The sequence below is a fragment of the Cucurbita moschata genome, unplaced genomic scaffold, assembly GCF_002738365.1.
Source record: "Cucurbita moschata cultivar Rifu unplaced genomic scaffold, Cmos_1.0 Cmo_Scf00011, whole genome shotgun sequence".
Taxonomy (NCBI): domain Eukaryota; kingdom Viridiplantae; phylum Streptophyta; class Magnoliopsida; order Cucurbitales; family Cucurbitaceae; genus Cucurbita; species Cucurbita moschata.
Window position 1 is genome coordinate 2,506,514 of NW_019268527.1, and position 14,044 is coordinate 2,520,557.

Genomic DNA, 14,044 nt, shown 5'->3' on the forward strand with positions numbered 1-14,044 from the left:
TATAATTGTTGATGAATTTTTTAAGAAACCCGAGTTGATGTTAGTGATATATTACTACTTGTGAGTGTTTGATCGTATTATATACAAATTCCCGACACCTAACTTGTAATGAAACCCGTACTCAATTAATATATATATATAGTATCAATCTTGCTTGTGGAGTTATTCGAATCTCAAACAATGTTATTTCTCTGAGATATTTGATCAACAAAGTAATCTGAATCTTACTCCATTTGCAGTATTCGAATCTCAAACAAGATATTTGATCAACAAATTAATCTGAATCTTACTCCATTTGCAGTGATTTTCCACGTATCATTTGGTACCAAAGCTTCAGGCTCAAGATCGAATATACGTTTCCTTTGCCTTTCTTCTTAATTATATTTTTATCTTTTTAGTTTTTAATCGACCCTATTTAAATTTGTTAGAGGTGAGAATGAAAGCTTCATTTGTGTGAATGAGGGTGAGAATGAAAGCTTCATTTGTTTGTTAGAGGTGAATGAAAGCTTCAGGCTCTATTTTTTTAATCTAATAAATTAGATTAAGTTAAAAAAAGGTTAAAATACTAAAAAATTCATAGGAGGTCACTCAATTAGCACTCGTAAACCATTTTATGAATAATTAATTACTTTTTTTTTTAAAAGTATTTATTAATCATTTTATAATATATATATATTGCCATTTTGATATTTGTTGTTAAAAAAATAAATTAAATAAAAAATTGGAAGCCTTAGCGCCTTTGTACAAGCCGAGAGAGAGGACATGAGCTCGCAGCTACTTCCAGTCTCCTCTCTTCCATCCATCGCCATAGCCAAAGCTCACAACCAAACTCCATTAAAGCCAAGCTCCATTTCCATCTCCTCATCTCCTCTTCCATCTCACACTCTTTCAGAAAGAACGCACATCCCCTCCCATGTCTACAGGCACCCAGCCGCCGTGCTTCTCGAGCTCTGCACTTCCATGAAAGAGCTCCACCAAATCCTCCCACTGGTCATAAAGAATGGCCTCTACAACGAGCATTTATTTCAAACCAAGCTCGTTAGCTTATTTTCCAAGTATGGCAGCATCAACGAGGCCGCTCGTGTTTTCGAGCCGATTGAGGAGAAGATCGACGTTCTCTACCACACGATGCTAAAAGGATATGCGAAGAATTCGTCGTTGGAGACTGCTCTTGCTTTTCTTTGTCGAATGAGGTACGATGATGTTAAGCCTGTTGTGTATAATTTTACTTATTTGCTTAAGGTTTGTGGCGATAATGCGGATTTGAAGAGGGGTAGGGAGATTCATGGGAATCTGATTAAGAATTCGTTTGGGGCGAATGTATTTGCAATGACTGGTGTTGTGAATATGTATGCGAAATGTAGGCAGATTGACGATGCATACAAGATGTTCGACAGAATGCCTGTGAGAGATTTGGTGTCTTGGAATACGATTATTACAGGGTTTTCCCAAAATGGGTTTGCAAATAAGGCCCTGGAGTTGGTTTTGAGTATGCAAGATGAAGGCCAAAGGCCTGATTCGATAACATTGGTTACTGTTCTTCCTGCTGCTGCTGATATTGGATCGTTAATGGTGGGGAAATCTATTCATGGGTATGCCATTAGAGCTGGATTTTCAAAGCTTGTTAATATTTCAACTGCTTTGGTTGATATGTATTCAAAATGTGGATCAGTTGATACAGCTAGATTGATTTTTGATGGAATGGAACAGAAGACTGTTGTGTCATGGAATTCCATGATGGCTGGATATGTGCAAAGTGGTGAACCAGAGATGGCTATTGCAATCTTTGAGAAGATGTTGGAGGAAGGAATAGAGCCTACCAATGTAACAATTATGGAAGCGTTACATGCCTGCGCCGATTTGGGTGATTTCGAAATGGGGAAGTTCGTTCATAAGTTCGTCGATAAGTTAAATCTTGGTTCGGACGTTTCCATTATGAACTCATTGATATCTATGTATTCGAAGTGTAATCGAGTCGACATTGCTTCTGATATCTTCATGAACTTACATCGAAAAACTCTCGTCTCATGGAATGCAATGATTTTGGGTTATACTCAAAATGGAAGAGTGAGTGAAGCTTTGAATTGTTTTTGTGAGATGCAATCTTTAGGTATAAAATCTGATTCATTTACAATGGTTAGTGTGATACCTGCTCTTGCAGAATTATCAGTCACTCGCCAAGCTAAGTGGATACACGGACTAGTTATTCGATCTTGTTTTGACAAAAATATTTTCGTAACGACCGCTCTCGTCGACATGTATGCAAAATGTGGAGCAATTCACATGGCAAGGAAGCTTTTCGACATGATCGATGACCGACATGTCATAACATGGAACGCAATGATAGATGGATATGGAACACACGGACTTGGAAGAGCTGCGGTAAACCTTTTTGACGAGATGCGAAGGGGAACAGTTGAGCCAAATGATATTACATTCTTATGCGTTATTTCCGCTTGTAGTCACTCAGGTTTGGTAGACGAAGGACTTCGTTATTTCGAGAGCATGAAACAAGATTATGGATTAGAGCCTTCAATGGATCACTATGGTGCCATGGTCGACCTTCTCGGTCGAGCTGGTAGGATCAAGGAGGCTTGGGATTTTATAGGAAACATGCCAGTTAGTCCCGGGATTACCGTGTACGGTGCCATGTTGGGTGCGTGTAAAATTCACAAAAACGTCGAGTTTGGAGAGAAATCAGCCAATAAACTGTTTGAGATGAACCCTGATGAAGGTGGCTATCATGTGTTGCTTGCAAATATTTATGCTTCTGCTTCGAAGTGGGGCAAGGTAGCTGAAGTAAGAAGAACAATGGAGAAGAAAGGGCTTAAGAAGACTCCTGGTTGCAGCTTTGTGGAGATAAGAAACGAGGTCCATTCCTTTTATTCAGGTAGCACAACTCATCCACAATCCAAGAGAATTTACGCCTTTCTCGAGGAACTTGGGGACGAAATCAAGGCAGCTGGCTACGTGCCCGACACGAGCTCGATACACGACGTGGAAGATGCTGTCCAAGAGCAGCTTCTCAATAGCCATAGCGAGAAGCTCGCTATTGCTTTCAGTCTTTTGAACACGAGTCCGAACACTACGATACACGTACGAAAGAATCTACGAGTGTGTGGAGATTGTCACAATGCAACGAAGTATATTTCGCTCGTGACCGGAAGGGAAATCATAGTAAGGGATATGCATAGATTTCATCATTTCAAAAATGGAACTTGTTCTTGTGGAGATTATTGGTGAGCTTTAGCCATGCTGTTTCTTATACGTCATAGTTGTAACACTCACTATTGAAAATCATACGATCAGCTTGAAAGCATTCGGGAGGTGATTAGTCGTTTTTGGCCAAGCTTCTATTAGGCCGACCACTACATAACTAAAGAGATCTATACACCAATCATCAGCGATAGTGAAGCCCGTTAGAGGTGGAAGTTGTAGCTTCTAGGACGAAGCCGAGCCACTAATGGAGTGGCGAATGAGGCATACTATACGTCTCCTAGACTAGTAACGACTGAAATACGAGAAAAAAACGACACCAAATTTCAGTTAACTATTTAAGCTATCAGTGTGATTGTTGATCCGAGAATTACTAAGGACTTTCGGTAGACTGATTTCATTTCCTAGATACGAGAATTACCAAAGACTTTCAGTAAACTGATTTCATTTCCTAGATCCGAGAATTACCAAGGACTTTCGGTAGACTGATTTTATTTTCAAATTCGTTTGAGACAGGTCCTAGCATTACCGGGTTCTTTCAGTGTGATCCGAACGTCATTTTTAATAAATTATCTGAAAACATATCCTTTTGAATAAATGACTTTCTTTCAAAAGAATATAGAATAACATTTTTTTTTTCTTTCACATCTTATAGATGTATACATACAGTTCTATCTGGAATATTTTTTTTTTAATTCAAGATGAACACATTAATCAACAAAATCCATAAATTTTTCATTTGCATGAATCAAACTCATTATCGAACATGATTCAAACCCTAATTAATTCAAATGCCCAACTGAAATTTATAATGTTTTATTTATTTATTGCAAACAGAAATGAATTGATAATTCATATAGATTTACTTTTCAATTGCGGAGTCGCGGGTCGATCTCAATAATTTATACATTTCGAGAGCGTTTTAGATAATTTGAGAATTCTGGTGGTTAGGAACCCAACACGATTCGGAAAGCGACTTTGGATGCAGAAATCGACACAAATTTGGGGATTTTCAATTCAAACCAGGTTCTTAGGGCATTGAACTTCCAGGTTTCATCTTCGTTTTTGTTTGTGAATCGATTGAGTTCGTTTCAATTTGGATTATATAGAAAAAAAGTTTTAAATTCGAGTTGTATCAGTGGGAGAGGGAGATCGGTCGAGAATCGATATGACTCCTGTTTGTCCCTTCGTGAAATCTGCTCGTCCCGACGACGCTTCTTCTCGGAAGCACCAGCCGGAATCTGCTTGTCCTTTTGCGAAATCCGGCCGTTCCGATGATGCTTCTTCACGAAAACAGCAATCATCAGAGTCTTCTTGTCCGTTTTCGAAATCTGCTCGTTCGGACGACGGTTCTTTGAAGAAGGATCAGCCTGAGGCGGAGAAAGACGTTGCCGATGCTGCTAAAACTGGCGGCAAATGTCCGTTCGGATATGATTCTCAAACTTTCAAGATTGGTCCTCTAAGCTGTATGATTTGTCAGGCACTTCTCTTTGAATGCAGCAGATGTGTCCCCTGTTCTCACATTTTCTGCAAGTAATTTATCAGCTATGGTGCTTTTTGATCTTCGTTTTAGTTTGTTTTGGGAATCCTTCAGGCATTTATTCGTTTGTTTCTTGTTGAATTGAACTAGAGCATGTATATCACGCTTTAATGATTGCCCCCTGTGTGGAGCTGACATTGAGAAGATTGAAGCACACGCTGATCTGCAAGCCACGGTCGATCGATTCATTGAAGGTCATGCGAGAATCAAGAGATCTCAGATGAACTCAGACAAAGAGCAGGAGGAAGTTAGTGAAAGTAAAGTAGTTATTTATGAAGATTTGTCCATGGAGAGAGGTGCTTTCTTGATCCAACAAGCCATGAGGGTAATATTCCTTGTTGTTTTCTTCCTGTTTCGTTCATGCCCTTGATCTCTGATTGCATGTTTGATCATCTCACTGCAATCAATTGAATCTTTCCTTTGATGAAATCCGTTTATTTGGAGGATCTAGTTAGTTTTTGTAACCATCCAAGTCCACATATTGTCTTCTTTAGGCTTTCCCTTTTGGGTTTCCCCTCAAGGTTTTTAAAACGTGTCTGCTGGGGAGAGGTTTCAACACCTTATAAAGAATGTTTCGTTCTCCTCTCCAACCGATGTGGGATCTCACAATCCACCCCATTCGGGGCCCAACATCTTCGTTGGCACTCATTTCTCTTTCCAATTGATGTGGGATCTCACAATCCACCCCTTTTTGGGGCCTAACGTCCTCGTTAGCACATCGCCCGGTGTCTTACTCTTAATATCATTTGTAACAGCTCAAGCCCATCGCTAGCAAATATTGTCCTCTTTGGGCTTCCACTTTCGGGCTTCCCTCAAAGGTTTTTAAATCGCGTCTGCTAGGGAGAGGTTTCTATACGTTTATAAAGAATGCTTCGTTCTCCTCTCCAACCGATGTTCATCTGTGAGAACCCACAGAAAGAAAGCAAGAATTTAGGAAACGGTTAACTAAACACCATTTACAGAAATTGGGAAACTCCATTTCCTAACATCCCTTTTTGTTCTTAAAGGTTTTGATCTCAACTCTGGCTTTTATTGCAGGCATTTCGTGCCCAGAATATTGAAAGTGCCAAATCCAGGCTCACTATCTGTGTTGAAGATATTCGAGATCAATTAGAAAGAGCGGGCAATTCATCAGAATTATGCTCACAGCTTGGAGCAGTTCTAGGCACACTTGGTGATTGTTGGTATGTTGGCTCCCTTCTCTCTCTCTCTCTCTCTCTCATGAATATCGTCCAGTAGTTTAGTGTTTATTGAAACTTAGGTGGTGAGTTTTTGAATTAGATGTATCTCTTTGAGTCCCCTCAGTTTCACATCGGCCTATTTGTTGGTAACAATGGTCAACTAATAGGTCTTTTAGGCATTCAGATTCCTGAGTTATCATTCTAACTACTAGCATGTGTAATTAAATGAAATCCTGATGTAAATATTCCTTGCAAGTATCTGAACAGTATTATGTGTCCAAATTTTTTTAGTTCACCAAAACAATATCCACAAATCTTGATGTAAAGGTCTGTTGTTCGATCCTACTTTACAGTCGAGCAGCTGGGGATGCTAGTTCTGCAATAAAGCACTTCGAAGAAAGTGTAGAGTTTCTCTCAAAACTACCCGAAAAGACTCGCGAGGTTCTTTATTAGAAACTTTTGTGAGTTATCAACTGCTTGCTTTTGTAATACGTAGTAACCCTTTTCTTCTTACTTCAGGTCACGCATACACTTTCTGTTTCACTAAATAAAATTGGCGATCTTAAGTATTATGAAGGAGACCTTCAAGCTGCAAGATCTTATTATCAGCAGTCTCTTAATGTTCGCCAAGATGCAAGCAAGCATCATTCAGAAGATCCATCCCAGGTTTGTGATTGTGAATTTCTTATATGAAATTTTTTATCTTAAAAGATAACATGTCGCGTATGCTATCCAGTTCTAGAACCTTTTAGTGATAAGTAGTTTCGTTGAAGGTCCATCGACCAAAATGGATGTTAATAGAGACAACCCTTTACCTTAAGCCTGACAAATCTCGTTTCACTTGCCCTACCGCTTTCATTGCCTGTAAAGACTCGAGATCTACAGCCCTAGCGAGCAAAAACTAATTCTTGAACATCATCAACTGCATCTTATACACTATGAAATAAAAACTTAAAGGAATCTTTCTGGGCGGACTAGCAAGAAAGCTCAAGGGTACAAAAAACTGACCTTAATTCCTCATTCCCTTTCAAAACTGTCCAGTGTTTTCTTTTGCATTCCGTGTACTCGAAAGGAACGCAAAGTTATACCATTAAATACCGACATACTTTTGCAAATCAACTTGATGTAGTAGCTTAGTAGGGATAGTTCGAAAATTTTTGCATCTTTTTTGAAGTTTACTGTTTTAGTTATTGACTGTTAGCTTAGTAGGGACCTTGAAATTAAGTTCAACATTGAATAAAGTTCTTTTTCCTTTTTTCTTTTGAAAATTCTAAAGAGGGTCGATGTGAGATTGCGTTATCCGTATCAGTGTGATGTTCTATCCCGAACAAACGACTGTTGTCAGTTAAGATCGAAGAAAAAAAATCCTATTTAAACACATTGTAGGAGGGGGCCATTTATCTAACAGCATATAACAAGTTCCAAGAAGAAAAATAGAACTTCAGCAATCCTTCATTGCTATCAATGAAATTCAATGGGTATTTTGTGGAGTCGATGTAATCTTGACTTACTAGTTGGTTTAGTACTCTTCAAATGCTTACTCTCGACCGTTTATAGTTTAGAATATGATTCGTGTTAGGAAGTCTTGGTCCATTCTTGCTTACGAAGACTTTCGTTGTGGATTTTATCGTCACATTAGCATACGTTTTAATAAATGATATTGTTCAAGTTCCTCATGGTTTCTGAAATGGCTACTTTTTATTTACCTTATTGCTTGCTAGATCCTAGATGTGGCTGTTTCGCTTGCAAAAGTTGCAGATGTGGACAGTGGTCTAGGAAATGAGGATATGGCAGTTAATGGGTTCGAGGAAGGCATAAAGTTATTGGAATCGTTAACACTGAACTCGGAGAATCCTGGTCTTGAGCAGCGAGTAAGGCTACGATTCTTTGTTTCCGAACCTTTATGCATCATGTTTTAATTAGTTGAACTATATTTGAGTTAATCGACATTATTTCTATTTTGCTCGTAGCGTCAATCTGTGTTGAAGTTCCTCGAAGGTCAACTTGCAGAGCGACAAAAGGCAACTCAATCCAGTTGATGGAAAGACGAGATGATGGCTTCTGTTAGAGATCATTCATATGCAACGTCTTAGTTAAGCAAATAAGCTCCTTTTAGCCGAGAAATGGGGAAAAGATCGCGCGAGCGTTAAGGAAATTTGTCACTATGGAATACGTCGACTTAGATGCTCTCATCGTGTTTTCTTCAGCATATAGTACAGAAGCATACATAATCGATGTTGCTTTATTCGCATTGCTGAATCAGCAGGTCTGCCCAGTCATCACGTCACGTCTCGTGTATAATGGTGTTCTTATCGTCTCTAATAAGTCTGGTTTTTGTAGAATTTAGCAGGAACTCCTCACGCTCTTTTTCAGTGAAGTTGTTTGCTAAGCTTGAACCTCTGAAATAAATTGAACTTTTAAGTAGAATTTGATCTTGTTTATGATGCTTTCTTCCAAGAACATATTTGTTGAGTTTATGCAATATTCAGTTGAACATCGTGGACCTTTCATTGGCATTACAATGCCTTAATATAATATCTTAAAACTTTACCACATTAACCACAATGATTAATAGGGTTCCGGGTTTAGACGTTTACGTAATACTTTGAAGCGCATAGAATAATACCGAAGTGTCAATAAATTGACCATTCATATTCATGTTCCTCTCTCTTGTTCTCGTATCATTTCTTATTTCTCCTTTGGTGAAATCAAACAGTATGATATCTGTCAACAAGAACAGAATGAGGTATCGTGTAGACAATAGACAATTGAGAACTAACTGTCGATATGAAGAAGTCCCATTCTCATCTCATATGAATCATAGGTTCGAATCTCTGATTCCTATTGAATTATAATACTTTTAATGATAATAATGAAACCCTTTTGTGTTTGGATTGATGGAGGGGCTGGCCTACCCAGGAACTTAAAATTTCTGAACCAGCATGACAATTTGACATCATGAGCAGTGTCAACGTATCTGATTACTCCTATCTCTTCCCTCTACAGCTGCACCCTGAGAGTCACAGTAGACCAGAGCAGTGTCAACCTTTTTTCTGGTGGGTTTATGTTAAACCACAATCGTAATATGTACACTACGAGGGGTGATATGGGAAAAGGCCACTAGACAAGTCGTTAGTGGAAAGTAGTGTGTACGGACGAGCATGGGAGTGAGATTATATTTATGAGATCTCACATCGAGCGTGTGAAAACCTCTCCCTAGCAGAGGTATTTTAAAAACCTTGAGGGAAAGCCCAAACGGGAAAGTCCAAAGAAGACCATATCTGTTAGCAGTAGGCTTGGGCTATTACAAATGATATCAGAGCCACACACCGAGCGATGTGCCAACGAGGAGGCTGAGCCCTGAAGGGGGGTTGACACGAGGCGGTGTGCCAGTAGGGACGCTGAGCCTTGAAGAGGAGTGGATTGAGGGGTCCCATATCAATTGGAGAAGGGAACAAGTGCCAGCGAGAACGCTGGCCCCAAAGAGGGGGTGGATTTTGAGATCCCATATCGGTTGAGGAGGAGAATAAAACATTTTTTATAAGGGTATGAAAACCTCTCCCTAACAGACGCGTTTTAAAAACATTGAGAAGCTCAAAGAGGACAATATTTACTAGTGGTGGGCTTAGAATGCTACAATCCATCTGTTAGGGGAAGGGGAGCATTTATTATGAGCATTAGAACAATGTTCTAGGGTGTAAAGTTACCGGCTCTCTTGAATTGGCTGGGCTGTGTTGTATTCTAGTTGGAACCATGTTTTCCCTTTAGTTTCAATCAAAAGAGGTAAGAAAGTATCCTTACAGGTTGATCGAAAGGGTGGAGCTCACAGCAACCTGAAACTCTGGCAAAGTGACTTGACTTCATGAGCAGTGTAACCATCTAATTAATACCAGCTCTGTCACTGAAAGAATATTTTCAAGTATGTAAACCCCATACAACCAAATCACTGAGAATAGCATTCAGGTTAATGAATGAAATAGTTTATAGTACAAACTAATCTTTCTCTATCCAAATAAGAGGCATCAGACATTCAATCTTGTATCGGGAACAAATGTCATTATTTGGTTGGAAATATGTACACACTGATCATTGCAATTATTAAGGATATCTTGTAGAGTATAAAATGAAGGTGCAAAAGAACTGACCCTTTTTTCAAATTGCTCAGCAGCAGCAGCAGCAACAGTTTTTCTCGAACCAAGTATCAACAGGAGACTTCGAGCAAAGATCTGAACATAAAAGATCAAAAAAGTAATTTTATAGACCTGGTATCATATGTAGGATTGCTTTTGGGTCATCCATTGATCTACTGAGTTCTTTGGCGTTCTTTAGAACCCCCATAAGTCTGCCAATTTCAAAAGATGGGTAGGCTTAGTTTTTAAATGACATGGATTTGCCTCTTTTGAAGCTTTGCACCTTCAGGAGCAAGAGTTTGTCCCACCACTATGACAATTACACTTGACAGCTTAAATGCCCTTTAGCCCACGGTTCTTTTAATCCTTCCTTCCACAGTTCCCATCTCCATTTTGGTCTTGGATGATTAACTGCACGTTTTGACATGATTCCACCAGCAAGGTGAGAATCGGCATTGCGATAGATGAGCAATTCCATATCGAGGGAGTCGGTACATTTTTCCAAAATGGGAATGATAAATGGAAGTTTTAACTCAATCTTGTAGGTTTCAAGGCTAGCATGAAGCTTTTTCAAATCTCTCATCCCTATCCGTCCATCCAAACCTTCAGCTTGATAACAAGTCTCGGCTTCTGACAAAACTCCTGGACCCAATTTAAGAAAGCTAAGATTTGGAAATATTTCAAACAGTGTATCAAGGCAAAGCTTAACAGATTCAACAGATTCAGCACGTTGCATTGTATTGAGAGTGAGTTCCTTTATAGTTCTTGCAGATGAAAATGTTGTGATGAGACTGTAAAGACACGGAAAATGAAGCTGAAGCTTTCTCAAGCAAGGGAATTCATTAACTTGTAACCCACTTGCATCTTGTAGACAAAAATGAAAATCAGATAGCATGGGAGTTTGGATAATAAGAGATTTTGGTTTGACACACTTCAGTTCAAGTTTTGATAGGCTTGGTGCACATATGCTCAGAGAAACTGGAGCATTTGACACTGTCCATCGACAGGTTTTAAGGTGTGACAGATGAATTTTTGGTTCATTTAGGCCCCCAACCCCTATCAAATTAAGAATTTCAAGATGAGGGAAGTTATAGTTAACCTCGCTCAGATCTTCATCATCTAATCTTATAAATTCTAGGGTCAGACACTTGAGGGAATTCAATCTATTCAGACCATCCACTGACAACCAAGCATTCTTCAATTCAAGTTCCTGAAGATTGCCACCTACAAGAAGAAACAAGTCAAGGTCAAACAAATGGACAATAACATGAAAATTTTAAGGTCGTGGAAATATTTTGAATGGAAAATAGAACCAAGATGATAACCAAAGTCACTTCAAACGAATAGAAACAAATTGGTCCTGGTATCAGGCAAATTAATGGATCTTACATCTACCTGGATGAAAAACTCGACCAAAAGTTCAACTAATCGGAAACGAGAATCCTTCTTTAACAGTTAGTTCTCTAAGTGAAAAACAACAATAACAGTAATTAGTCTAGAATACCAAATACTCGGCTTGATTCTAAGATTGAACCTCTCTTTTCCTAAATCCATCCAAACATTGATTGTTTCTTAGTGCTTGAACTGATCCATGAGACATCGATAAAATAAAGAAAGGAGAGTATGCCAATGCCTTCTGAGGGTTATAAAGCCTGCTCGTTTTTCTCCTCTTGTCCAAATTATTTCAACCATATGACTTTACTAACCAAATTTCAGTCTTTCTAAAATCGCACGATGACACACCAGGAAGTTGCCCTTTTGGCATCCTTATCGTTCCCATTTTCGGAAGCCAAGTGCACCTATGCTATTCATTCAGCCTTGACCAAACCACATAAACACGAACTTCATTATATTACCATCAAAACAGAGGAAATAATAACTAAGTTTTAAGAACTGGCTTGCAACAGATGGCGTGTCATGATACTTCATAGTCTACCACACTTCCAAAGTTGACATGATAGTTAAATCACTACAACTTAAGCTACGTCTTTTATTCATCCTAGCAACCTCACTAGTGGGCTTGAACTTGAGTGGAAACTCTAGCAGTTGACAATATATTAACCGGGGAAGAAATAATATCACATAAGTTCAAATATAGTACCCTTCTGCAATGATGCAATTTTAAAACAACGTTTAACCCATAAATTCAAGCTGATGAATTAATTTAATCTTGTATACAAATTCTTAACCATCCACAATATCCCATATTTCCTTTGTAAAAGACATACAGAATTATTGGAGATTACCCTCTACGTCCTCACAGCGATCCATTGCTTTTTCCTGTTTCTTCATCCCATGTTCTTATTGATCATAATGAACTAGCAAATCAATTCCAACATTTTCAACAATTCAAACAACGGTTCGTGTACTTCTCAGTCTTCCAGACGTGGAAACGTCTAGAAGTTCAGATGAACGTAAGTAGTTCCATGAAGAAATTGATATTTTAAAGCAATAAGATAGCGAAACTCACAGCATAAAGTAATTAGCGCCAAAATCTTCGATTGCCTCCAGCATGATTGAACCCAAAAATCCACTATCGACAAGGAAGTCAAACCTCTACCAATCGCCGGCAGCCATTCCCTAGCGAAACCAACATCCGTCAAGAACAAGTCATCAGACCAATCCTCAACATCGTCGTGCTCATACGAAATCCGTCCAAGTGACTTCTCCACACCGATCGACACAGAATCAAGAGCCACAAAATCGTTCATCAGACTCTTCAATATGACCTTGAAAGGCATTACTAACAACCTCGTCTCCACAGCCCTAGACTTGAGATATCGATCCAATGAACAAAAGAGGTTCACTGACCTAACCTCACGAGAAAGAACATTAAGAGATTTGGAAGCCACACGACACCGAGCCAAATCGGCGGAATCGGCCAGTCGATTCAGGATTTCGAGAACTAACGAAGGCGGAAGATCATCCATGGCGAAAAACAGAAGAACGTTTATGAATTTTGTGAATTTGTGGCGATAAATTCACGCATCTCTTCGTTGGCGGTGAGATTGAATCATTGCGATTAACGAACAACGGTTACAGAGAATATTCATTTTGGTTTCTCCTGTACGGACAAACATAAAGAACAAATAATGGACTTCAAACACCAACCATATATATATGAACACAAAAGGATAAGCATAGTAATCAAAGCTGGTTTAACCACGAAGTTTGGTTAGTTGACCTATTATGGTTAAGTAAATCAAACCATAGTTAAGAAATTGTCAATAAGCTAGCTTTTATTTATTTACTTATTTTAATTCGACATAATATAATTAAATTAATTGAAAGACTCGGAAAGGATCAGGTTTATCATATATATATATATATATATATATATATATATATAATAGAAAAATATTGATTCTAACTCCGTGCTCGTGAATAATTTGAGCAAAGAAGAAAATAAAGAATCGACGTTCTTTTAACTATTTTGCTCGACTGGGTCTGAAAGGATCGAGTTTATTGTATCTAACATAAAAATATTGATTCAAGTTCGTTGTCTGTGAAAACCCGAGCGATAGAAGAAAGCAGGGAATCGAAGGTAGGGCATTTAGTTTTATTCTTTTGACTATTCTGCCCAAAGTTGAAAGGGTCGTGTTTATCACATCTAATATGAAAACATTGACTCTAACTCTTTGCCTGTGGAGAATCCGAGCGAAAAAAAAGAAAGCAGAAACTCGAAGTAGTAGAACAATTAGTTTTGTTCTTTTGACTATTCTGCCCGAAGAAGCCGAAAAGGGTCGGGTTTATCACATCTAATATGAAAACATCGATTCTAACTCTTCGCCTGTGGAGAATTCGAGCGAAAAAAAAGAAAGCAGAAACTCGAAGTAGTAGGACAATTAGTTTCGTTCTTTTGACTATTTTGCTCGAAGAAGCCGCAAAGGGTTGAGTTTATCACATCTAATATGAAAACGTTGACTCTAACTCTTTGCCCGTGAAAAATCCGAGCGAAAAAAAAAAAAAAAAAGAAG

At 38.6% G+C, this 14,044-nt stretch overlaps 3 protein-coding genes across 9 annotated transcripts; 2 read left to right on the forward strand and 1 right to left on the reverse strand.

Moving 5' to 3' along the window:
* Nucleotides 1-743: 743 nt before the first annotated feature.
* Nucleotides 744-3,616, forward strand: LOC111449497 (pentatricopeptide repeat-containing protein At1g11290, chloroplastic). Its single transcript, XM_023089410.1, has one exon. The coding sequence runs from the start codon at nucleotides 763-765 to the stop codon at nucleotides 3,241-3,243; it is 2,481 nt and encodes an 826-aa protein (XP_022945178.1). The 5' UTR covers nucleotides 744-762; the 3' UTR covers nucleotides 3,244-3,616.
* A 568-nt stretch (nucleotides 3,617-4,184) lies between these two features.
* LOC111449499 (protein NCA1-like) lies at nucleotides 4,185-8,337 on the forward strand. The gene is made up of 7 exons (XM_023089412.1): nucleotides 4,185-4,749; nucleotides 4,847-5,081; nucleotides 5,795-5,940; nucleotides 6,291-6,378; nucleotides 6,457-6,603; nucleotides 7,659-7,808; nucleotides 7,908-8,337. Exons 1-7 carry the CDS (start codon nucleotides 4,385-4,387, stop codon nucleotides 7,974-7,976), a joined length of 1,200 nt encoding a protein of 399 aa, XP_022945180.1. The 5' UTR covers nucleotides 4,185-4,384; the 3' UTR covers nucleotides 7,977-8,337.
* Nucleotides 8,338-8,848: 511 nt separating this feature from the next.
* On the reverse strand, nucleotides 8,849-13,165 carry LOC111449498 (F-box/LRR-repeat protein At4g29420). 7 transcript variants are annotated; one of them, XR_002711639.1, is made up of 3 exons: nucleotides 12,538-13,165; nucleotides 10,083-11,291; nucleotides 8,849-8,950 (listed from the first exon to the last, which is right to left on the reverse strand). XR_002711639.1 is itself a non-coding variant. In XM_023089411.1 (2 exons), exons 1-2 carry the CDS (start codon nucleotides 12,995-12,997, stop codon nucleotides 10,387-10,389), a joined length of 1,365 nt encoding a protein of 454 aa, XP_022945179.1. In that variant the 5' UTR covers nucleotides 12,998-13,165; the 3' UTR covers nucleotides 9,591-10,386. The 7 variants fall into 7 exon arrangements, 1 of the variants encoding a protein (XP_022945179.1); XR_002711635.1 differs by having other exon boundaries at nucleotides 9,739-11,291; XR_002711634.1 differs by having other exon boundaries at nucleotides 9,645-11,291.
* Nucleotides 13,166-14,044: the final 879 nt, after the last annotated feature.

Coding starts and splice junctions, on each gene's coding strand:
- LOC111449497 (XM_023089410.1), top strand. CDS start 763: ATGAGCTCGCAGCTACTTCCAGTCTCCTCTCTTCCATCCATCGCCATA.
- LOC111449499 (XM_023089412.1), top strand. CDS start 4,385: ATGACTCCTGTTTGTCCCTTCGTGAAATCTGCTCGTCCCGACGACGCT. Junction 5,082..5,794: donor TGATCCAACAAGCCATGAGG/GTAATATTCCTT, acceptor CTTTTATTGCAG/GCATTTCGTGCCCAGAATAT. Junction 5,941..6,290: donor GGCACACTTGGTGATTGTTG/GTATGTTGGCTC, acceptor CCTACTTTACAG/TCGAGCAGCTGGGGATGCTA.
- LOC111449498 (XM_023089411.1), bottom strand. CDS start 12,997: ATGGATGATCTTCCGCCTTCGTTAGTTCTCGAAATCCTGAATCGACTG. Junction 11,292..12,537: donor GGCGCTAATTACTTTATGCT/GTGAGTTTCGCT, acceptor TTCTTCTTGTAG/GTGGCAATCTTCAGGAACTT.